We start from the raw sequence: 25,626 nt of genomic DNA, 5'->3' as shown, positions 1-25,626 counted from the left end.
TTACACTGAGAAAACAGAGCCGGTGCTGTGGTGTGTACCTTTTAAAAGGCTTCACTGTGTAATTAAAGCACTCCTGTATGTGATGTTAAAATGAATGAAAATGTTAGTGCTGGGAAAGGAAGTAGAATCTTTAGTACAAAATTTGACAAGAATGAATAGTTCTTTCTTGTTATTAATCATTATTTGTCCAAAGACATGTTCTGTTTGGGTGATTGGGCTTTTTTGGTGAAGTCACAGCTGTACACCAGATCACTGCTGTTCGCTGTTTTGACTGCCTCATCAAACAGATTAGGAGAATAGCTTTGCCCATGATACTATAAATATATAGAAATCTACTATTAATTTTTAAACAGAAATGAATAGTGTGCTGAGCATGCCTGGCTGTACTAGCTTCATTCCATTAGTATCCTTCAGCTGCTGGGATTTTTTTCTACTGGTCTCTGTTGGTTTCTGCTGAAAGACCATTCATTATTCTGTTCCAAAACTTAGCTGCCAGTTGCAGCCAGTAGGACATAGGAGAAATTTTTTGACTGGAACCTCCATTAGGATACAGTATCCATTACCTGTTGTGGCTTATTACTGTAGTAAAATGCTCTCTAGTCCCAATTCAACAAAGCCTATTCTTCAGTTTGCTTTGCTGAATGAGTGCGGTCTGCTTAATCAGGGCTTAAGTGCTGATTCATTTTGTTTGCTCAATATGTGGTGTTTCAGCTGCCTTGAAATGAGATCTTCAAACACTGTGGTAAGTGAATTTATAAGAGTTATATGGTTTCACTGTGGTTTCTCCATTTTCTGTTTTAATATTTCTTTACAGCACTCTATTAATAAATCAGAATAGGTATTACTATGTCTATTGCACCAACAGGACCTTATAGAGACTACTTAGCCTCTAATTCATTGGTAGAGGAAGACCGATGTCATATTGGCAAGCACTAATTTTTCCACACAGGTGCAGGATTTAATAGTATTAAACAGTGCAAAGCAGAATTTGGAATATTTAAGATCTATTGTTTTAACTAAAACGAGGAAGAAGGGTTACATTTTTCTCCTTAAAAAATTATATGCAACAATTAACGTTTGATTGAAATGCCAAGGTAAACTTTTCATTAGGTTCACAATGAGAAAAGAACAGATGTAATTTCAAGATATATATGGAGTCTCTTCAAATGAATTTGTAAATATATTTTATACATTATGACATTTTCTGAGCATTTCATGTTTTTGCTTTAATTTAGATGCTCTCTCTAACCATGGAAGGTCCAACTTTAGAGATGAAAGGTCTAGTAAAACATATGAACGTTTACAGAAAAAATTAAAAGATCGGCATGGAACACAGAAAGACAAATTGAACAGTCCGCCACCATCCCCTCAGAAATGTCCTTCTCCCACAAACGAACATAATGGACTTGTGAAAGGACAAGACGCAAGTAGTGTCAGCATAGGATCTACAAAGAGCAAGTCTTTGGGGAAAGGAAAAAGTAATTCTCAAGTGGATGCAGAAATAGAAGGTAAGTGTTAGCAAAATGCTACTTCTTGTTCTGTATATTATCTGCAGAGGTGGAGCAATCACACTGTGACCAGACTGAAGCTGGACAGCAGCCTGTTGATTTCACCACCCTTGTTATTAAAGCAGGAACAGCTCTAAGAGACTGCAGCTGCTAGCGTGCAAGGCTGCATCTTGATCTGAGCAAGTTTTGTGGGTCACATCATATAATTCCATTTAGATAAAGGTCTGCACTTTGTCCACCATTTGGTTTCTCTCTTTGATATTCATGGTACTGCTTGTTGATGTGTCTGTAGAATGCAAACAGTCTGCTTGACACTGTAAAGGACACAGAGGGAAACAGTCCCTGACAGAGGTTACTCGTAACTCTTGTTGGTTGGAGGGCACAATTTAAAGGTTGGGGGGGGCATGTGACTGATCCACACATTACCTCTGGCCCCTTTTCCACTCCCCCTGCACCTCCTATACCTTCTCCAATCCGGCACCACCTTGCTCCCACCCTCCTCACAGCTCCTTCCCCACTTACTTCTCCTGTCATCTCCCTGCTGCAGGCACAGCACAGGCCAGAGTGGGCTCCAGACACCTCCTGCTGAGCAGATAACTGTGGCTGTGGGCAAGGAAGGGACGGGACTCAGAGGGCTTCCCCGCACCACCTCTGGTGGAGCTGCACTGCCAGCCCCATCTCTGTTCCCTGCTATGGGCACGTCCTAGCAGGGTTCTGTTATACTTATAAGAAGCACACAGGGATCTTTATGGGGAGAAGGCAGCATGCCGCATTTATTGAGAATACAGCAGTTAGCGTATGCTTTTCAATCAGACACACAGTCCTCCCAGTTGATGTTTATAGTTACCAGTTCAGAGTCTGGATCAATCTAGTGGCCAGCCAGATTGGTCGCAGAGGGGAGCAGGGCTCTGTCGGTTGCGATCTGATGCTCCTGGAGTGTGGCAAGACGAACCCAAAGTCCCATGGCCAAGCACCCTGTTCTTATAGTCTTTTTTCTCTGTTGAAGTCTATGGATTTTGCTGTGTCAGTTTGGGACCAGTTACTTCTTAATTGGTGTATCTTTTGATGTTAACATTCCAGTACTACTCCGAGAGGGTCATCCTGTCCTGGTTTCAATTTAATCAATTGTCCTGTCTTTAGGGGTGCCAGCCTTCACCTCAGGGTCATCAGTCTGCCCTTCCTTAATTATGGATGTGCATTGATAGTTCTTTGGTGTAGTTAAGTCTCTTCACTCCATGTTCCTTGACCATCTGGCTATAAAAATGGCCTTCACACCTTATCTTTTCCTGATGTATGCATTCCTCATTCACACAAACAGTCTTTTACAGAGATCTTTGAGAATACAAACAGTGTCACTTTATATTGAGCAAAAGACATCGTAAATTAAGCCTTCCTAAATCTTATAATCAAAACAATTCACACTGGGGCCCAGGCCTTCAACTTCCTCTAATCTCCTTAACATAGACACAATACAAGATCCTGTCTCTTACTTACTAGACCTTAAAACAAAGAAATGTATATTTAACTAGAGTGCCTAATTTGTAATACATATAGGAAACCATAGTAGACATTCTAACTTATCCTAAAACAAAAGGGTGACCACAATCAGTCATAAGGATTGTTCTGGTCTGTCCCTGCCTTAACATCAGTACAGACACTGCCAGTCTGTCAGATGCGTTTCTACCAGTGTCCCAGAGGATCATTCCTTTCTGCTATTCAAAAAGGGTGGTTGGCAGGATGATCAAATCATACATTAATTCTTATAGTACAAATATAAAATCCTGCTCCTACAGTTCAGCGGGAGCACTAGTTGCCAATGCCTTTCCCAGACACATCCCCCTCAGCTGCGCTCAGCCCAGCTCCCTCCGTGACAAATTGAGGGGGGGGGGGCGCGCAGGCACATGGCACCACATGACCCACCTCTCCCTCCCAATGCATTGTCTCTGGACCCTGCTCCATGATGTTTACATACCAGTTACTAAGCAGGTGGAATGTCCTATCTTTGTTCTGTGGGCTTTTGTTTTTAGATTTAATTTGTAAATTCTTTCCACACCAAATCATTGCAGAAAGACCTTTATAGAAAAAATAAGTTCTAAGAAGGGCTCAGAATGTGCAAATAAGGATGGAGAAGAGATCCTGGAATATGAGCACCATGGCAGAAGTCATGAAGTTAAGAGTGGTAAAGGAATCAAAAGGGACATTCATGAAGTGCATGCACCTGATGAGAAAGGATTAGGAGATGAAGAAATATAGGGTGTCCAAGCTTTGAGCATGGGAATAGGAAGCATGAATATGATGTCTGCTAACACTGATGGCTAGAAGACACCAGATTCTTCATTGTTAAAGCAATTTATTAGGTGGGACACTTAGTGTGAATTGTTGAAGTTTGTTCCTTTACTGTATGGGAGGAGGGAGTCCGTACATGTGATGTTATAGGCTCAGCTGTTCAAACACAGAGCACCATCTATACACAGAAGTCCTATCCTTGATGCTTGCTAAAGCTCTGAAGTAGAGTGAGTTAATTTCCTATTTCTGCTCTTGCTCTGGAAAAGGTGTGGGACTAGGCTGTCCACAAAAGTTTTGCATAGCAGCAGGAGTAAATTGGAACCAACAGGTCATCTCAGAAGCGAGGAATGAATATCGCTAAGTCAGGGGAGGCCTTCAGAAAGTCTGCATCCCTGCTGCTTTACATTTCCTCCACAACCGCTAACCATTCATCAAAATCCTTCTAGAACACTCCGACGCCAGCATCAAATGCCTGGACATCACAATCAGCTTCAACAATGGAACCCTACAAACACCTATATAAAAAATCCCTGCAGATCACCACACTTACTTCTACAGATCCAGCAACCACCCCAGACATATCAAAAAATCTATTACCTGCACCGAGGCACAGTATTTGCTCTAAAGAGAAAGTCCAGGATACACATCTAAACACTTAAAACTGCCATCACTAAACATGGACAATCTACTAGAGAAATAGATGACATCATGGAATGGGCCAATCAAATATGCTAGAAGAACCTGCTTCAGTATAGGGGAAAAACAACCATTGATCACACAACCCTACTTGTCACCTACCACCCCACACTAATACCTCTAAGGGGTATCAAACAGATACAACCCATACTTGATAGGGACCACATCCTGAATGAAATCTTTCCCAAGCCCCCGCTTCTGGCCTTCAAACAACCGTCACCTGTTAGCCGACGGCCAAGGATGTTTGGTGAGGTGCCAGCTATGCCCGTTTATACCATCCGTGACTTTAACCGCTAGGACGCACTGTCCCTTCGCGGCGGGCAGCCCGGGCTAGGCTGACGGATGCCCCAAGGTCCTAACCACCCGTGACTTTAACTGCTAGAGCTCAGAGCTCCTTCGCAGCGGGCAGCCAGGATTGACTGACAGGTGCCCCAAGAGTTTGCCCCGTGGAGGCGGCACAACTCAACGCTAGGCTCTTAGTACTCTCACCTAATGGCCAGGCTTTAGAGCCAAAACGGCTGAGGTTCTTTAATTGTGTTGGCTGCTTTACAGTAAACCAGAGAAAACAAGTCAGGCTTATGCATAAATGGTTACCAAAATTTATTAAGCTAGATTCTAATCATGTGGTTACAAAATTGCTAGTGCCTACTTATTTAAATGTAGAGATGTTACACACACAAACAAGTTACAAAACTGAAGCCACAATCCCAAAGAAAGAAAACAAAAGTATAGAGCTCTATTTCAAAATATGTGTACACTAAAGATAGGAGATCAGGTGTGGGTGCTTCTTACCCTCCTTGCATCTCTCGATTCCAGCGGTGCCAAGCCAGGATCGGTCACTCAATTCCGCGGAAAGACGAATAAGGGACAAGGCGTAGAGACCCTCTTAGCTGCAGAAGCCTTGGGAGGCTGTCACTTATCTGACCAGCAGATAGATAGTGAAAAGCACTCAAAAATCATGGTGCTGTAGGTCCCCTACTTATACCTCTGTACTCCTTTATTCTCTTTCTCCTTTCTTATGCCAAATTGAGGCTGGTCTGTCTGGGTGACGCCAGCTTTCGCAAGAGTAGTTTACACTTGCAAAGGAGCGAAACAATAAGTTTCGACTACTGGACATTTCTTTTATCAGGGTAAATATTTTCCCACCTAGGATGTTGGTGTGTGTGCATCACGCTATTTAGTAGGGGCTAAGAGCCATGTCTGTCACAGGGCCTCTGCCTGCTGTGAGCTTAATCGTTGTATCTGTTCCCAGAGGCACATTGTAGCAGCACACCTGTGCTTTCACAGCTTCAAAGGCTGTGCTGGAATATATGTTAAGTGCCCTGTTCCGGCTTCCTCCTGTGTTTCCAGCAATGCTGGTCTGAGGGAGGGAGGCTGGCTGTCTGGCTACAACCCCCCAACCTCATCATCAGAAGCAAGCTCCCCATAAACCAGGACACACCAACTCAAAGCAGCACCATACCATGCCAGAACAGATGCAAAACCTGCAGACATATCACCACTGCTACAATGATCAATACCCACACAGCACACCTTTCAAGATCCGTGGGGTCTATGCATGCCTGTCACAACATGTTAGAGAGACAAGGTGAGTGTGGTAATATCTTTTATTGGACTAACTTCTGTTGGTGAGCGAGACAAGCTTTTCAGAAGTTGGTCCAAGAAAACATATTACTTCACCCACCTTGTCTCTCTAATGTCCTGGGACTGACACAGCTACAACTACAATGCATTTCACATGTGATATATCTCATCCAATGTATCAAATGCCCCAACAACAACTATGAGGGTGAAACCAGACAATCACTGCTCTTTCAAATGAACTCACACAGAAAAATTATAAAAGGCAAAAACACCCTGTCACCATAAGCAAACACTTTGGACAAAATTTTCACTGCACATCTGATCACTCAGTCCTCTTCCTCAAAGAAAACCTGCACAACGCCTTCAAAAGACAAGCCTGGGAACTTAAATTCATACCTCTGCTGGACCCTAAAAACTGTGGGTTTAACAGAGACTCTGGTTTTATGGCTCATTACAATGTTGCACCCATATCTAGTTAGGATGTCCTCAGTATTTGCTAGTGCAGCACTGAGCCAGTGAAGAAGGAAAGCGGTCATGCTGCTGCACAGAAGAGGGCATCCCCTCATCATCACTTGTCAGGGGCCAGACCAGTTGCTAACCTGCTCCTTGACTAACTTTGCTGCCAGGCAGCCAATGAGCCTAGCTACACTGCCTTGGAACTGACAGAGTAGCCACAGCACCTGACTGGCTGATGGTTTAGCAGCCATCTTTTAAGCTTAGCACCCACAACAGATCAGAAGCTGCTCAACACATACCACGCTGACAGCTGCGCTTGCCCTGCTCCTGTTTCCAGTCCTTGCTCCAGCCATTCATTCCAGTCCCTGCTCCTGTCTGGTTCCCATCCTGCTCAGCCTTGTTTTCGAACCTGCTCCTGATCTACTGAACCTGCTCCTGATCCCCTGTCGAACCAGTCCCTGTTCTGCTCCAGCCTTCAGCTTCAGGCCTCAGCTCAGCCTCTGGCTTACGATTCTGGTTTACCCTCTGGCTCTGGCATTCTGCTTCTGTCCCTCTAGTAGTTACCCTCGGCTAGTTCCTGAACTCTGTCCCTCCCCCAAACCAGCTCTAATCAGTAGGCTGAACTGTTGTCTTAACCTCTAGGGCTGACAACCCACGGCTTGGCTGGCTACATCACTTCTGTGTTCTCCCTACTGGAAGTTGTTGCTGGGGTTGTTCTGTGGCTGGGGTTGTTGCTGGGGTTGTTATGTGGCTACATGACTGTTGCTCGATTGCCTATGTTCACTGTGTATGAATAGTATTGTCCTTTATGTACACTATGTTGCAGCTTTTTAGTAAACTTAAAAACAAAATAGCATATCAGTAAGGATAGACTTCTTAGCTATCATTATTCTATGTGGAATACTAAGAAAAATGAAATTCTCACCCTTTCACTGAGAGATGTCGAGCAGTTTTATTTGGAAGGTTACAAAATAAATCAGTGCATTTTACAGTACAGTTATAAATCTTAAATGTGTGCTGTATATTTAAAGTAGCCAAACATTTTAGAGTAAGAAAACAGAGACTGTTCACATTTTGGCTTGATTTTACCTTTGTTGTTTTAATTTGCACATAATCTCATTTCATCATACACACTTTTAATAGACATCATACCTCTGTGGTACATGTATATAAAATAAATGTTTCTCTTTGAGGCGGCATCCAAAATTTTATTGTCTAACAATTGAGAATCTTAACAGTAAAGGTATTTCTGTGTAATCACTTATAAACTGTAATTGCTGTTTTTCTCTTAACAGCATTGCAGCTCTGTGTACCAAAATTTTTTCTTTCTACTTTCATCTTCCCATCTTTCCTTCTCTTTTCGGTTTTAGTGTTCACAGTTGCACTCGTTTGTGATTGATTCAAATGCAATTATTATAAAGTTCAGTGTTACTCTGTTATGACTAAAAATCGTAAATAAATAAATACACACAGCAGGCCTTCTTTGCAAGTCTGCTTTATTTCAGTGGATTTTATGTCAAATTTAAAGTTGATTTAAAAAGAGAAAACACTTTATAATGTCACGTAGAATTGCAGTAACAAAGGCATAACAGGTCACAGATATTTTTTAATCAACTTTAACCAGAAAAATCTTATTAACATAAAACAGTGAATTGACTTGATCTCACTTTCTGGTGGGAGATTTAGCAAGTGGGGGGAGTGGGTCACTTGAAATTTGCTCATTTTTTAAAAAAAGAAATGAGGGAAAAATACCCTACAACTCCCATCTAACCAATAGTCTACCTAAGCCAGGTTAGATCCGTTCACTTGCTAATTTTATCATTTTATTATCTCAGTAGTACATGTGAGAAAACGTATGAAGCATCTTAAATAAATGTTCAGTTAGTGTAAACACTTTTTTTAAAAATGTATTAATAAAAAAATAGGGTAGGTAACTGAGATATCTAAGATATCTCCTAAGCCCTCCAAAGCAGTGAGTTATTTAAATTCAAATAAATATATTTTTAGGAGATGGTCATGCCTCTGTAATCTATTAAGTGTGTACAGCCCCCTTGTTTAGGTACTCTTATTTCAGTTTTAGGGTAGCTTAAGTTAATAAGGAAGTTCCACTTGCACACATCTAAATGTGTGTGTATTGTCTGGATTTAAGAAGATGCTTTATTGTAAAAATGTTAAACAGTTATTCATGGACTTTTGTTTGTTTTGTTTTTTAAGAAAAGGATGAAGAAACAAAAGCACTCGAAGCACTTATTTCTAGTATTACCAAGCCAGTGGTAAGTAAATGCAACTTTCCACAGAATCAGAATTGAGGTATTCATGTTTTACCCTGTAGTGACACTTGGTTTTCTATTGCCCAGGTGTGGACGACCTTTAGATAGCAACGATAATGAAAAATCACCAGACTGAGGGATCTTTGATCACTGAAGTTCAAATTACTTAAAGTGGCCATTTCATAAATTTTAGAGAAACTAACTTTTTAAGACTTATTAAGCTGAATTCTTTTCTTGCTCGCCCTGATACAGTCCCAGTGTAATTAAGAAAAGAATTTCGCCCACTGTATACTTGTCAAGGTTAAAATAATTCAGACACACACATATAGAATCCCATTATTTTGTTGTTTCTGTTCTGTGTATGTGGCATTAATGCAGCTGGCATAATAACTGTACTGGTAAAACTCTCTCTTATAATAGGCAGTTTATCATTAAAGAAAGCAGGGAAATGTTTGTTAACATTCAAAATTAGTTTCAGAAGTAAAAATTTTCAGTAACTTTTCAAATAATTATTCAATATATTACAAGCAGAAATTTGCTAATTCAGTACTTATGTAGGTGTATGTGGATCGCTGAGAGAAATAGTCTTCGTAGCTTGAAGTGCTATCAGTATGCTGGTTGAGCTGCAGCTTTACTATATCTTCTTTTAATTGAAGTTGAATGGCATGATGTCCATTTTCTCAATTCCTGGGTGAAAATAGGGCCTTGGACGGAGAAAATCGACTAATTGAAAAAAGTGAGACTCACCCTGAATAACGTACTGTCAAATGCACAAAGTAAACAAATGGGGAAAATATTTTTTTTTAGTCTGTAACTGTATGTTCACCTCCAGACCTGTATTTGCTGAGTTCCATAAGGATCAGTTCTCTCTCAGTTCCTATTCAACATCAATGTGAAGCCATTAGCAGAACTACTGAGACCTAATGAGCTCATATGCCAACAATATGCAGATAAGAGATCTTTGTATCCTTCAAAACGTATGGCAAAACTACTTCCATCATCCTAGCCCAATGCTTGACGAAGATCAGCTCAAACATGAAGAAAAGCTGTGTTAAGTTAAACCTGTTTGACACAGAGATGCTGCTGGTTGGCAGAGTGTAATGGTCCTCACTCAAGGATTGGTCAGGAAGCAAGGCCTAGTAGTCAGGGACATGACCCATGAACAGCAGGGGCGTTGTTGTTAGGGGAGCCCAGACCCTCCCACTCCACCAGGCTCCGACCGAGAGTCCTTTGGGGCTACCAGTGGTCTGGCAACTGAGGCTGCTTAAGGCTGCACTCCCTGGGCCACTTCCTATCTCCCCCACCCAGGCCAGCTCAGTCCAAGACTTTCCCCTGCTGGGATAGTCCAAACTAGGGATGTAAATAATGTGTAAAAACAGTAACCGTGTAACCGATTAAAATTCTATCGGTTACATGGTTAAACATTTACCCAGGGAACTAGGGTTGCAGGGGGTGCTGCAGGACCCCCACGTTTTACGTGGGGCTCTGCTGCCTCCCCACGCCCAGGAATCCCCGTGCTGCCCCCGCGCCCAGGGCTCTGCTGCTGCCCATGCCCAGCATCCGGGGTCCCGGCCCCACACCTGGGGTACCGGCTGCCAGCCCTGCTCCTGCGGTATCCCTGCTGCCGCTGCATCCGTGGCTCTGCTGCTGCCCCGTGCCTGGCATCTCAGCTGCTGCCATGCTTGGGGCTTGGTTGCCACCCAGCACGCCCACGCTCTGCACCCAGAGTCTCGCTGCCAGAAGGCTTTTCCCCTAGCAGCACCCATCAGGTCAGCTGTGGGGCCCCATGAGTCGCACCTTCATGGATCCACATATAGGGCCCCGCCAACCTGCCGCCTCTCCAGTTCTTTGTTGCCGGATCACTCAGACAGAGGGGAAGGTGGGTGGGTTTGGAATGGATATGAGCAACACATCTGGGAGAACAACAGATACGAGAAGGTAGGTAACCGTTTTTTGTTCTTTGAGTGCTTGCTCATATCAATTCCAATTAGGTGACTCCCAAGCCTCACCTAGAAGGTGGGGTCAGAGTTCATGAAATCGCTGACTGAAGCGCTTCTCTGCCGAACACTGGATCGTCCCTGGTGTGCTGGGTGATAGCATAATGGGAAGCGAAGGTGTGTACCGAGGACCACATTGCCCCCCTGCATATTTCCTGGGTCAGGATCTGGGCCAGGAAGGCTGCCGTGGACGCCTGAGCTCTGGTGGAGTGTGCCGTCAGAGCAGGGGCAGGGACCTTTGCCAGGTTGTAACATTCACAGATACAGGATGTCATCCACGATGGTATCCTTTGTGTGGACACCGGGAGGCCCTTCATCCTGTCCACCACCACAGTAAACAGCAGGTTCGACTTGCGGAACAGCTTAGTTTGTTCAATATAAAAGGCCAGTGCACGCCATATGTCCAGGGAGTGGAGCCGCTGCCCACAGGGATGCCAGGCAGCAGCAGAGCCTCAGGGTGGGGCCGGAAGCTGAGACCCTGGGCACGGAGCACAGACTCGGCAGCAAGGCTACACCCAACCCTGACATAGCACAAAGGCTGGGCCTGCCCCAGAAACACCCCAGGGACCTGTTCATCTTCACTGTGTGCCCAATGCAAGGGACAGAGTCTCGCACGCACATACAGCCCTGTCCCCCCAAGGTGGTGATTTAAGTCTCCCCCAAACTGACATGCCTGCTTGGGACCGCTGCCCGGGACAGCAAGCAAGGAGGGGTGCAGGTCCCCTTTTGCAGCTTCCCTTCACCTCACCATCAGAATCACAGATTCTATGGGGAAAAGTATAATTCTGCAGGAAACATTCTGCACAAATTCTGCATTGCGCAGTGTTGCAGAATTCCCTTATGAGTACATAGTACAAATACAGTAGCATGCCTCTTGCACAACAAGGATTACCATGAGCTCATCAGAGATGTCTTTTACTTGCTACTCTGGTTCCCCCTAGAATGTCACATCAAATTCAAACTCTTGGTCTCTATCTCGGAGGCTTTTAATGGTCTGGGACTGGGATACCTGAAAGACCACCTAGAGCTCTGGGACAAGAACTGGATTGCAGTCAACAACTCTGTTCCTGTGGCACAACATAGCTGTGTACTGCAAGGGTGAAGCTTGTTTATACAGAAGACCGAACTTTCTCAGAGGACTGATCCAAGGTTGCAGAAGAAATTCCTGTAGGATCAAAGAACAACTGCAAACCTCACCACTTTCCATTCTAAAGTTCAAATGCACTTTAAACTTAACCTTAATTAATAATAACACAGCCGTACATATGTTTAAAAAATAAAATGAAAATAAATCCATGCACAAATTTCCCCTTAGGGAGAGGAAGGAAGAAAGAGCACCACACTCGATAAATGTTAGTCATGTCACTTAATGTGCTTTTGGAAGGCACTCAGGTACTATGGTGATAGACATAATATAAGATCTTGAATATAATAGAAGCTTTTTCAGTTTTAGTAATCTTAAATGTTACATGTAACAACAGGTAATAAATGTTCAGACAGAGGTGTGACTTTTTTATTGTTGATGGTGTCTCTTTAACTTCATGTTTTGAAAAGTGTAATAAAAAACTTTAGAGCCTTGTTAAATAAATAAAAAATTATTCCCAGAATTTATATACAAGAATGACAAACAAATATACTGTTCACTTGTATTTTGCCACTAGATGGCTCTCGTTACTTATTTATGTTCTTTGGTTGCAAACAGCTTTGTGTCTGAATATGGAAGCGATCATGCCATTTCCTGTATTTCCAAATACATAGTTTGGTCCCACTTGTAGCCTAACCAGCGAGTTATTGTAATTGAACAAATATTCTGAAAAAGTCCCATTTTCTGTTCTGTTTTATTCATACTATTTAGTTATCGGTATTTGCACACAATTGAAGTTATATAACAGAGTTCTTAAATGTTATGTTTCTGCAGATATCAGACATTCAGGCACGGACAGTAGTACTTGCATGGTCCCCTCCATCCAGTGCCATCAATGGGGACACTGACAAGAATAATGTGCCAGAGGTGTATGTTTATGAAGTTCTCATTTCAAACACCGGAAAAGATGGAAAATACAAAACTGTATATACGTAGGTATTTGTTATCTTGATTAGATTATTGATGCCTTGAACTTTGTACATAAAAGCCTATTTTAAAAACTGCCTTTTATCTACAGAGTGAGATAATGAGACGTCTCACACAACTTCACTTTTGAGGCAAATTGTTTTAATCAGTAAGATGAAACTGCTTTATTTCCCAAATCTTTACCAATAATTTACTATGTAAAGGCTTGACCCTTTAAGGAACAGAATGCCTTCATCTTCCACTGACTGTCCTTCAGTTGACTACAGTGGAAGTTGAGGTTTCTGAAATGATACAGGATCAGATCTATATCTTTTTTATTTACTTACTTCAATTACTTACCACCAAAACAAAGCTACCTTTCCAAGGTTCTGGAACCCCATGACAGTCTTTTATTAAGTTTTATTACTTCCAGAACACAATACCCTGGCAACATCAGAATGTAAGCAAAACTTAAGTCTCACCAGCAGAATCCTAGACCCTTGCCACTCTTTCCCTAAAAAAAAGGGAGAAGAGATGAGCCTTCACAACATAATCTGAAAGCTAGCCAAACCAGGCTAATGGACACCTTCCTGAGGGCTGCACTTCTTGCTTGCCTCTTGCAAGTAGGAATATGCAGAGGATAAAGAATAAAAAAATTATTTACCATAGTAATTGTGGTTATTCAAGTGTGTTGCCTGTGAGTATGCATACTACCTGCTACCGTCCCCTCTTCCTCCAAGTTCTGTGCTCATAGGACTTTTCGGTTTAATGGAAGGAATGTGGCTAGGGCTACACAGCCCTTTTAAAGCCTCAGTTCTGAATGTACGGTGGTGTGAGAACTAGTTATATAAATTGAAATAATTGGCACTCCATAATAAGAACTACTCTAGGTGTGGTGGTGTTCCCATCTCTGGTGTTCCCACAAATGTGAATATGCAGCAGCAGCTCTCTTGAAGAATCAGTTACTGTTTTGAGTAATGATTTTATTTACGTCAGAGAGGTGTGAAAATCAGTGTTTATAACTGGTTTGTGTATTAGTATTTTACGGTATTATTTTCATATAGTGTCCACCTAGGGATGGGACTCAAATGATATCTCACACACCGGGTGACCGAGAAAAGTGGAGGACAATCTTTTTTATATAAAAGAACTGGAACCCAAAAAATAGAGACACCTTTAATAAAGCACCACTATATATATTAGAACAACAAAGCCCTGGGCAATAGTGGGGAGCAACCGGCACTGCAAGGTGGATTGATTAGATTATTTCCATCTTTAATTTCTATTATTCTGAGACAATATTTTAAACAAAATTGTACTTCTTTCCAGTGGAGAAAAAACTAGTGTTACCATAAATGATCTCAGGCCAGCAACTGATTACCATGCAAGGTAAGTCCCCTTCTTTTTGTCTGTTAAATGCAATGGAAATTTTTAAAGTAACTTTCCAAATTTGAAACTATTCATTATAATTAGAATGTATAACAATATGAATACAGTAACTAACTTTGATATCTCCAGTATTTCCCACCAGACATGCTGCTCTTCCCCTGATGATCACTGTAGTTTATGAACTAGCCACAGCTGAAATGTTGATACTCTCAAATGAAGAGTAGTGAACTCTTTCTCCCTGAGGTCCAAGACTGGCAGACTCTAGAAGCCAGTTGTGGCTCCCACTACACCATGCTCCCTCCTTCTCACTTAATGCTACCAGAACACCCCCGACACTCTCCCATCCTTCCTCTTGTGGCAGGGTTGGCACAGGAGGTGATGGAGCCATTTCTGCCAGGCTTCCACCAATGGAAAGCTCACCTACAAAAAGAGAATTCTCCACTAGCTATCTCTGGACATTTTAAGGCCACTTTGTGCAATTTACACAGTGTGGTAGTAGACAAGAGAATCTGATCGATTATGCACTGTTGTGAGGGTCCCTAGTTCACTATAATTCTGCAGCTCCAGCAAGAACTGCTGCACAATTCATGGCCCATGGAAGAAATGGCAGATGGTGGGGAGAAGATGCCATGCTTGGTTCCTTTTCCTCTCTCTCTATCTCTCTCTCTTGTTTCTAATTTAGATGCTAGTTAATGAGACTTCAGACTAACAAAAGAAGGTGGAGAATACACATTTAACTGGATAAATATGTATTTAAGTGCCTAACATTAGGTATCCAGGCATGAACATTTTGGCCTAAGTATGAAACATGAAGTCCTTAAACCACAATGGTTTTTAGGTTTTTCTCTAATTAATGCAGGTAGGTGGTCAATAATGAAGGCCAAACTTGAAGTTATGATGATATGTTTTTCTTTCTGGTGTTGCACAAATTGTGAAAATTGTTGGAAGTTCCTTATTCATTCATGTATCTGATATTCTGAGCATCAATACATCTCATAATGTCGCCTTTTAAAATAATTGGCTTTTAGTGTTTTTGTAGTTTACTGCATATTTATGGAATGTGCATAATATTAGTCTGCTAGTATCTAAAAACAAAACATGGAGGTTGACTGATAAATTTCAGTGTTTTCGTACACTTTTACCTTTGGATAATTTTATTATTTTTGTATACATTGGTCACCATTAAAAGTCTACCTTTACCTGTGGTTATCACATAGTGGTATCCAGTATACTGCAAGAGGGTAACTCTGGTTTCTCATATATAACTATAGGGAGGGTAATTGTTGACTGATGGGAGCCACTGTGTATGTATATCCAAAGCAGCATATTGCACTTCTCCTTTGCATAAATTGTATTGAGCAGGAATTTTCCACCTTTTTTAATTGTTTACTTTTAACTATAACATTTGGAAGAGATGGGAATATGCTGTTTTTGAACGTTGTAAACTCAAAATATTATTCCGGTTCTACAGAAATTGTGTATTTACATTCTGAAACAGAATGTTAATGATCTCTTTTACTACTCTAGAGTCCAAGCAGAATGCAACTGCATAAAGGGAAGCCCTTCAGAAGCTGAGAGTTTTACAACAATGAGCTGTGAACCTGATACTCCAAATCCTCCAAGGATAACTAACCGGACCAAAAATTCTCTTACTCTACAATGGAAGGTAAGACTTGTTTTAAATGACCCCAGGATGAGATTTAATACCTGCTTTAAGTGCAAATCTCAGTATAACCTTAAGTGTGGAATTACAGTATTCAGGAGTAATGCAGTATTGAATCAACCCTAAAGGATGTTTTCAAACTTTATTACTGCGTTCATTTTTTATGTGTTTTTTTTCTGTCTGTTTCACAGTGACCATCAGCAACTATTTACATTGTAAAATATTTGTTATCGAATAAATGCTTCAGTATCTAAGCTTTTGTGTTTAAAAAAGAAATTTGTAAATTTTAGTGTTGTTAAGAGAATCCTAAAAACATGAACCCAAGTATAAACTAAGTGTTATCTTTGTGAGACTGCAGACATTCTGAACCAATAGCCTAAAGAAACATAAACTGCTCTGTTAATCTCAGTTGAACTGTTCACACTCTGAAACTTAAAAATGGGCAATTTAAGTGTCAACATAGGTAACTAAATCACCACTGATCATTTTAGTGGTAACATCTAGCTAAAGTAAAAAGTGGAGTTGAGGACAAATAGATATGTCACATAAAGTTTCAGCTTTTAAAATTTAAATAAGAACTTGTCTCATCATTTGCAGAGTATTTCAAAATCTAAAACAGGGACTGCTTTTAAAATGACTTATTTATGTGCAGTATTTTTGTTTGTTAAAATTTAGTCATAACCATTTCTGTTTGCATTTCAGTGTCTGTACGTATATTTTTGTCAAATTAATTTGTTACAACATGTATTTTACAAAGACTATTGTGCATTTAACTGAGTTTATGTTGATTCTCTGTTTTCAGCAGAAAATGGGTTGTATAACTAATTTTTGTAGGCAGTAAATCACTTATGGAAAAGAGTTCCTATCCTATGGACTTTCGTAGGTCTGGAGGAGTATTTTGGCCATTTTTCAGAATTCAAAGATAAATGCACAAAAATCAGAAAAAGAACAAGTTAAGACTGTCATAATCGGTAGGGGTTTTTTTTAATGTAGTAAAGAAAATGTAATAGGCAAGATCATCAGCCATCACACTAAGAAAATCTCTGTGGCTGTAGTTTGGCTCTTGCTGGAATTATTTTATTAATACGTAGTATTGCCACATCACCAATTCAACCATAAATTCCTTTATTAAATCTAACGGCCAAATGGTGTTTGTACTGTTGCTCTGAACATGTCTAAAATGCCTACATAATAAGCAATTACCACATCCACACAGTAACAAACATTCATAAGCATTTGATGAGAATATTCACAAAAGGATCAGTCCCAGGAATAATGACAGGTTTCAGAGTAGCAGCCATGTTAGTCTGTATCTGCAAAAAGAAAAGGAGGACTTGTGGCACCTTAGAGACTAACAAATTTATTTGAGCATAAGCTTTCGTGAGCTACAGCTCACTTCATCGGATGCACTCACGAAAGCTTATGCTCAAATAAATTTGTTAGTCTCTCAGGTGCCACAAGTCCTCCTTTTCTTTTTCCCAGCAATAATGCTCTCATCCTGATTTACTTCAGCATCATTAGGTAGGATCTGATAAATACTCCTAGGAAGCCTGATTCTTTTATACAATGTAAGAAACTAGTGATGTCATGTTGACTATTATCTTAAAAAACAGTTTTTTGGCTAGTTTGGGATTGACCCTTTTCTTAACCCTGTAGACAAGAGTTTATGGGTGGGCCTCTTTCTTCAAGATAACATTGCTGTATTTGGCATCACTATAAGTTAATCATATCACGAAACAACTTTTCTTTGTCTGTTATGACCAGTTCTGATAATTAGATGCTTCTCTTCTCTTATTAACCACATTTTGAGCTCAGCATTTTTACAGCTTACCTTGTAACTTGCCAGTTATATTTTTTTCCTCAAGACCTTCCCATAGCTGCTAAAAACCCATGGCTTAAACTACAAAATACATATATTTTCCTTCATTAAGATAAGCTAATGTAACCCTTTATATACCTATCTAACCCTACAGCTCCTCAGAAAATTGCTGTAGGGTGATATTTGACACTGTTGCCAGAATATTTTTCAGAGGTGTGTGTTGCCAAAAAAAGGAGAGTTGAGAGAAACCTCAAACAGCCAGCATCAGGGAACAGTTGGTCACCTCTGACCTTAACTTGATTGGAACAGGTGACCTACAAATGAATGTCTCTAGTCCATTACCATTTTCCTAAAGTGATCTTGTCCTCCTGCTATTGTGTCCTAATTTTATTCTTTTCTTGTTGCAGACATCTTGTGACAATGGTTCTAAAATCCACAATTATCTTTTAGAATGGGATGAGGTAAGCAGGTTTGCTATATGATTTTTATTAAAATGTATGGGCAGGGTGCAGGCAATAAACCATAAATCAGGGAATCTAGAGCCCAGCAGCATGGGGCTGAACACGAAGCCCCGCACAGGGGGCAGGGATACGCTGACAGCTGGAACTGTGTCAGCCACGGGGGGGGCTGACAGCTGGAGCCCCATTGGCCGCTGTCACAGGTGGAGGTCTGTTAAAGTCACAGAATCCATGACCTCCGTGATCAAATTGTTAATCTTAATTGTGACCTATATCTTTGAGGCAAGTGTTGGTAATATACAATTCATTCCTAGGGAGGTATATAAAAATACAACTATATTTCCTCAAATTTTGCTTGCTGAATAGAAAATGCCAGTATTATCAGGAGGCTCTTAAAACTTACGTTATTGGGTCACTGTTTAGGGTGGCTTTTTCCTTTCTGGTGGCTCAGTTCTTCCTCCCAAGATCTGTGAGCTGAGAGTTATTTTCGTGTGAAGATCTCTTTCTTTGTGTAAGGATGGCTCAGCTGTCTCCCAACCCATTCCCTAGACGCTTAAGGGCTTATCAGGAAAGGAGTTAGGTGGACTGTGGGGCAGAACATGCACAGCCTCCTTCATCAGCCCTGTGGAGCGAAGGACTGTAAGAACAGCATTTTGAGTTCAGTATTCAGAAAAATGTGATATAACACTTACCTTCTTATGGCATCCTTGGCTTGTTTTGAGTTTAATTGGATGAACATTCTTCAAGATTTAGCAAACTGTTTTAATCAGTAGATGTGCTTGTTTAATGAACAGTGTAAATAATATGAGTTTTAATTATTCCTTTTAGGGAAAAGGAAATGGAGAGTTTTGTCAGTGTTACTATGGCCAACAGAAGCAGTACAGAATTACTAAACTATCACCAGCAATGGGGTACACCTTTAGACTGGCAGCCAAAAATGACATGGGCATGAGGTGAGTATTCCCATGTTATATACATAAACAATGCAATGTCTCTACGTCCACATTCATGTGTATGTAGGAACAATATATAACAGAATGCTGCTGTAATTAAATAACATTATATGCCCACCTGATATACGTGATAAGGCACAAGACATATCATTGAATGCTCTTAAACGTCTTAGAGCTTCTTACCACTACATACGATATATTGCTCCTGTTATTAAACCATTTTGATTTTAAAAGATTTAAAACAGAGAAGTCTTTATTTTGAAGCAATTTTAATAGGTAACATTACACCTAAACAGTTACGATAAAATCTTGAAGATTAAAATAAAAACAGGCAAAACACCTCTTAGTCCATCTGTGAATATCTGGACATATAGTTCACATTTCCTGTATTGTAAGCTAGTGGAGGGCATTATGCTGTATGGACATATATCCTTTTAAAACTAATCACTGTCTAAATATTTTTAAACACATGTTTTACAGACATAAAAATACACTACTGGCTTTATAGTTCTGTTTAAGTAATAAACAATGTTTAAGGAGAGCTCTTACAAGAGGAGGGGCCAAATTTTGCCCTAGGTATGATTGAGGATGTCTTTTATTAATATTGTTGGGAACTTTAGGCATTTGAGAGCAGAATTTCATCTAGATGATGTTACTGACCAAAGATAAATGTTCTGTTTTTATAAGTCCTATATGTGTTTAAGTTATTAACCATTCTTAATTTCAGCTGCATATAAAACACAGCACAAAACCGTTTGCTAAATAGGAAAAGTACAAAAATGAAGCAGAGAGAAATAACTAAAAGAAAGTTTCTGAGCGAATTGTCTGGGGCCTGATCCATTGCCCACTGGAGTCAGTGGGACTCTTTCCATTGATTTCAGTGTGCTTTGGTTTGCGCCCACAGAGAGTAAAAATAATAAATGAAGAACATTTTTTTAAAATTAACACTTTATTTTGTTTTAACATACCCATTCGTTAGATCTACTCATTGGGTGACTGCTTAGGTATTTGGCATTAGTGGTGGGTAGACAGGTCTGTTATCTGCTCTTTTGTTGGGGCCGGAATGTAGCTGGCTGGGTAATCTGTGTGGAGCAGGAGTTGAGGTTGGGGGTCAAGCAAAGGGTCAAGAGTCACAGAGAGTCAAGCCAAGGATCGGAGCCAGAGTTGGAGACAAGAGGCAAGAATCAGTAGCAAGGCAGGAACCTGGAGTCCAGGCAGAGAAGCAGGAACCAGGAATCAAGCAAGAAGCCAGGGTCTGATGTAGCAGCCAGGTAGAGCACAGTTGTGTGGACAACTTCTTGTGCCTCTCTTTAGGTTTAAATAGGAAGCCCATACCAATCAGAGATCCTGGTGTTCCTCCAATCAAGACCCATGGAGGCCTCCCTGTTGTAGCTTTTGTTTTCATGGTTTCTCTGCTTGGTTGGTTAGTAGCAATATGTTGGGTGGGAGTAGGGAGTCGACTGTCAACGGGCAATCCTGTGGACCCCAGCCTCAAGATCTGCGGGGTCATGACGCCTTTCCATTCACTCCATGCATTTAGCATATCTAGATGTAGATTTGGGTTTGTTTGTTTGTTTTGAAGTAACTAACATAATTATCTACACATCTCAGTTCCTGGGACTTTCTTACTAGTGATTTAGTGCAAGTACAAAAATTAATACTGTCCCCAAAATTAGAAAAGTTCCATCTTGTTTTGTGTTCATTATATAGTAATTCTCAAGATCTGGTTTGCATGCTGCCTTTGTAGAAGCTTTTATGACATGTTGTCTTTTAGTTTTTAATTGTTAAAAAAAAACCTTAGTGAAATTATGGCCCATCTGTTATACCAAAAGATCACAACTTTTTGTTTTGTAGTAGTCACATCATTATAATGTGTCTGAGAACATAAAAAACAAAAGTAAATAGACATGTGCAGGGAAATTGAATGGTATCATGATGGATTCCACTTTAAAAAGACCCAGATAGTCCAGGCAATGTAGAAGAAATCCAAGTTTTGAAATCAAAGTTGTTAGGTTGCTACCTCTGTTGCATAAGCCACACAGAGAACTATATTTTCTAGGCTTCCTAATATTCACTCTTGCATCCCTCCCTAATGATTCTATTTCCTAATGTCTCTTGTTCTTTCCTGTACCCTTTACTTGCCTTTTGTCTCCAAATAAGGCTACCCAAAGATATATCAGATAAGGCTGACAAATCAGGCTTTGCCAGATTAGTAGGTGGTCTACACTGTATTTTCATTTATTACAAAATACAAATTTTATATTGCCAATTCCACAGGAAACTTAGCTTTCAGAGAGACTTTACTGGTCCCATTTTTCTGGACTCCTGGAAAACTAATGCTTGATAAGTAGTAGGCTCACTTAGAAGTGTACAAATGTTTGCACAGGTAGCTGGTTAGGGAGCAAAATGAATTTGTTTGGTTTTTTTTATTAAATCTTGGACAAAGGAAAACAGTGCAGGCCAGAGGTGGAAAGAACAAGCTTTGGCATTAGTTGGATAAAATACATAAATGTACAAGTGTTTTAGAGACTTAACTGCTGTGCAAATAATGACTGTTCAAAGTGGATTTTAAAAAACAAATTGTGTTCTTGGTCTGTTTTGTTAACAAATATGTATATTAATTCCAGGCCAAACATTCAAATATGGGCATGTATAACCTGTATTAACATGAGTTACACACACAGGCACAATTTGTTCGTACAGGATGGTCAACTGCATGTTCCAACATGCAATTACCAGTGATGTGCATGTCTGACAAATTGGCCTGAAACTGTTGTATAGCAGTTCCGTATTATTCTTGTTCCTACTTCATCCTATTTAGTTTACATACTGTTTGTTTCAAAACAGTGGTTTTAGTGAAGAAGTCCAGTATCATACCTCAGGCACTGCCCCGTCAATGCCAGCCAGTCCTATGCTGATTAAAGCTGGAGTTACCTGGTTATCCTTACAGTGGACTAAACCCTCAGGAACACCAACAGATGAAGGAATCTCTTATATTTTAGAGATGGAGGATGAGACCTCAGTAAGTGTGAAATAAATATTCTAAATAAGAGAAGAGACCATAAATGAATGTTTCAGCACACTTAATAGTATCTCAGTGTAATAACAACACTTGCCATTGACAGGATCTTCTGTTGGGGATGTGATGTTGTTCTAATGAGACTTATGGGTGCTTTTATTATATTTATAGTACATGCAGAGGGAGAAGGTAAATTTCATATAATAAAATCGAAATTGGGGAAATATCTGCAAAAAACATTCACTACAGAAATTAGTGTGCAGTTGTGATTTTTGTAGTCAGCAAGGTTTTTTAGTAATGGTTAGGTGATATCAGTAAATAAAATTGAAATGTTTAATAATGTCCTTCCATTTTAATGAAATTATATTCTAATGTTAAACATTCATGTATCTCTTGCCTTATGGACGCTGCAAATTAGGCTTTGGCCTTGGCAAGAATATACCTCATCCTCAATGCTGCAAAGGGATGAGTCTTGCTAACAAGTAAGAGGGCATTGTTGGAAGGATGTTCTCACTTTCTTTGTGTCCCTGCTTGTTAAAGGGATGTATTTGTAAGTAATGAGCAAGTAATTGGTGTCAGTTTTGAGTACATCCTTTCTGTGGAAAACCATGTCAGAGATGGTATGAAAGTGTCTTAGTTTGTGCAACTTATACAGGCTGTATCTTATTTATACCATGATGACTGCAACAGCTAATCATACAGTCTTGACCATGAGGCGATTGGTTATTTTCTTTTGGCATGCCTCTCAGCAGTGCTTTTCATGAACAAATTCAGCACATTTGATCACTGTCTTACACTTCAGCATCCCTTGCATTGGCTATAGATAAAAGTAGCAGATTAAGTTGACCCTTCTGGTTTTAAGTCCCTTAATGGTTGTTGTTCCTGGCTAAGGCCCAAGCCCTGGAAAGAGAACCACACAGGCACAGAGATCTTCCCATGCAGTTCTATTTGTCTATGGTTGCAGTCTTCAGTTTTAGCCTCATCTATATGACTTCCATGATAATTGTTATACAAATCATGAACCTGATTTTCATTTACAGTAAGGCCATTCTGGCAGCGTAAAGTGGCCATAAAGGAAATTACATTAATGCTCACTACAAGGCCCCTTTACACAGCCAAAGCAGTGGTAAGGAACCTTACATAAAAGAATCTTGGGCTTGTGGTCTTTCAAGAGACTATTATATAAAAAAGTTATGGCATTTGCCACTCCCATCAGTCCCCTTCTGAATAAGACACCTCCATTAATTTTTACAAATTTGGCTCTATGCAGTAGAGTATAGGCTTTTAAATAATTTTAAACAATCATTTTAAAATTAAACCATTTTTATTGTAAATTAAGGTTATTTACTTGATTTTGCATAATTTCCAAGGAAAAACTGTTAATACTGAAACATCATTTGTCATGACTTTTCCTTCCTCTTAAATGAAAATTATGACTTGCTTTTACTGTGACAAAACCATTTTGTTTTCCTTTCTTTTGTTATGTCAAACAACCATCCTTATCAAGTATGCTTTTGCTGTTAAGCCCTGATCCTGTAAAGACATACACATTTTTTAGCTTTGTACACATGAGCAGTATCATTGAATAGAAAGTCAAGTACATGCGTAAATCCTTGAAGGATCCTGGCAAAAGTCCCTATGGTGTGGAACTTGTTCCCCTTGACAATCATTTCAGCTTATCTGCCTTCATTTTTCAATGAATCCTGCTATGATTTCCCCTCCTCCCCTCAAAAGATATGTTAGTGTGACCAATATTGGCTACATATTATTTTCTCCTTTTCCCTTTTGTTGCATTAGAACTTCTGTTTTATAGTCAGAAGATGATGGGGTTTATTTTGATTTTATTATAATGTTTTGATCATAATTCTCTTATTTCCATTGTACACCTGCATCCCAAGTGGTGAAGGGTGACTCAAAAATATTTGTTTACAGAATAAAAACTTTACTCCAAGCAGCCTAACAAATTACTATGTTCAGATTATACAAGTTTTGCTATATATAGTCTGGTTTATAAATATATTTCAAGTATTAATATTTTATTCCTTCTATAGGGATATGGTTTCAAACCAAAATACGATGGAGATGATCTCACCTGCACAGTGAAGAATCTTAGACGTAGCACAAAGTATAAATTTAGGGTAAGATTCTTCGGATTATTTTGGTTTTATTCATTGCAAAATTGCTCAATGTTAGCAGCTGTTTTTTACAGTTGGTTTCTGTGATGAAACAAACTGGTAACACACTTACTGATACTTTTCTAAAGTACTGTTTGGATAAATTTAAAATATCACTTCATACATTTATTGGTAATAAACGAGTGCTGCCCAAGGAGAGCATCCCTTCTCTGTAATATGAGGGGGAAAGCTATTTGATCTTTTGGCAGAAGTAATACTTTTTCAATACATTTTGAAATCTCCAGTTTTTAATTTACATAGGGTATTCTCTTGATTACAATAAGAGCTGCTTGTTGCTTGAGACTGCTGAAAATCAGGCCCCTTATTTAGGAACCTGAAAAGATTTTACGACGCAAACTTCAGGGTACTCACTGTAGAATATGTTGGCCTAATCATTTTAACAAGTGATTCTACAACAGTTAAAAAAAATTATGAAGGGCCAGGTGTGGGAATGCATTAGTCATGCATTGTTTTGAGCAGGATATCCCCAAAATAGTATAAAGTTGGTTCCCCAGCAGTTGCATATCTATTTAAGATGGCAACACTTAAAACACTTCATGGAGATAGATCTGTGGGAATTTGATAGCACAATATTGCTCCAAGAACATACTATATGACACAAATTTCATACCCTATTTTGTTTAACTGAACCATTTTTAAATAGAAGAGGCTCTTGTTCCCCCACACAGTACAAATGATAAATGCTGTGTTAATCAAGTCTCTCGTTTTCATTATAGATGGGAGAGGTTTAGGAGGAGTAGTAATAGCATTCCTTAAGCTCGTGGAAAGATGGTGTGACAGATTTATTTAATAACTTCCTTGCTTTTGTTGGCACCAGTTATTAGTGCAGTCACTTTTTAAATTTCCTACTTTTTATTCCTGTAGCTACTTTCTTAAAAGAAAAAAGTGTAAAAAGACAAAGACTATGTTGTCTCAAGTACTCTATTTTATAATGTTTTGCTTTTATTAAAATGTCACATTTTTTCAATATTTTATTAAACTAATCATACAAAATTATTTTTACTACAGTGGGGAACATATTGTGATCCAAATTTTAGTACTTCAGTTTCCTTCAGTAGAATAAGTAAAATTTTGTATAATGTCCAAACTTCTGTATCGGTTGCTATTGTATGGATGCTTCCAAAGTAGTTTTATTTTTGAGGCTATATAATATATATGTAAGTGTTTGTGGTGACCTGAAAGTCATGGGGGAAGAATGAGAAGGGTGGGCTTGAAGGCTATTTTCAAACTAATGGGTTGAAAAAGGTGAAGTTAGTAGTTTAATATAGTTTTGTGTAGCTCTA

The 25,626-nt window shown here is 39.7% G+C and overlaps 1 protein-coding gene across 13 annotated transcripts in view; it reads left to right on the top strand.

Annotated features, from left to right (window-relative positions):
* FNDC3A (fibronectin type III domain containing 3A) overlaps window positions 1-25,626 on the top strand; it is a 206,205-nt gene that overhangs the window by 147,114 nt on the left and 33,465 nt on the right. For all 13 annotated transcript variants that reach the window (XM_073343811.2, XM_073343802.2, XM_073343820.2 and 10 more), the window contains 9 exons: window positions 1,236-1,508; window positions 8,745-8,803; window positions 12,716-12,873; window positions 14,177-14,236; window positions 15,764-15,902; window positions 18,126-18,179; window positions 19,005-19,129; window positions 21,977-22,151; window positions 24,200-24,286. In XM_073343811.2, coding sequence (XP_073199912.2) covers window positions 1,236-1,508; window positions 8,745-8,803; window positions 12,716-12,873; window positions 14,177-14,236; window positions 15,764-15,902; window positions 18,126-18,179; window positions 19,005-19,129; window positions 21,977-22,151; window positions 24,200-24,286 — 1,130 coding nt within the window. The remainder of the gene's footprint in view (window positions 1-1,235; window positions 1,509-8,744; window positions 8,804-12,715; window positions 12,874-14,176; window positions 14,237-15,763; window positions 15,903-18,125; window positions 18,180-19,004; window positions 19,130-21,976; window positions 22,152-24,199; window positions 24,287-25,626) is intronic.

This window comes from Lepidochelys kempii, chromosome 1 (genome assembly GCF_965140285.1).
Source record: "Lepidochelys kempii isolate rLepKem1 chromosome 1, rLepKem1.hap1, whole genome shotgun sequence".
Taxonomy (NCBI): domain Eukaryota; kingdom Metazoa; phylum Chordata; order Testudines; family Cheloniidae; genus Lepidochelys; species Lepidochelys kempii.
This window is presented reverse-complemented; position numbering and strand designations above follow the sequence as displayed.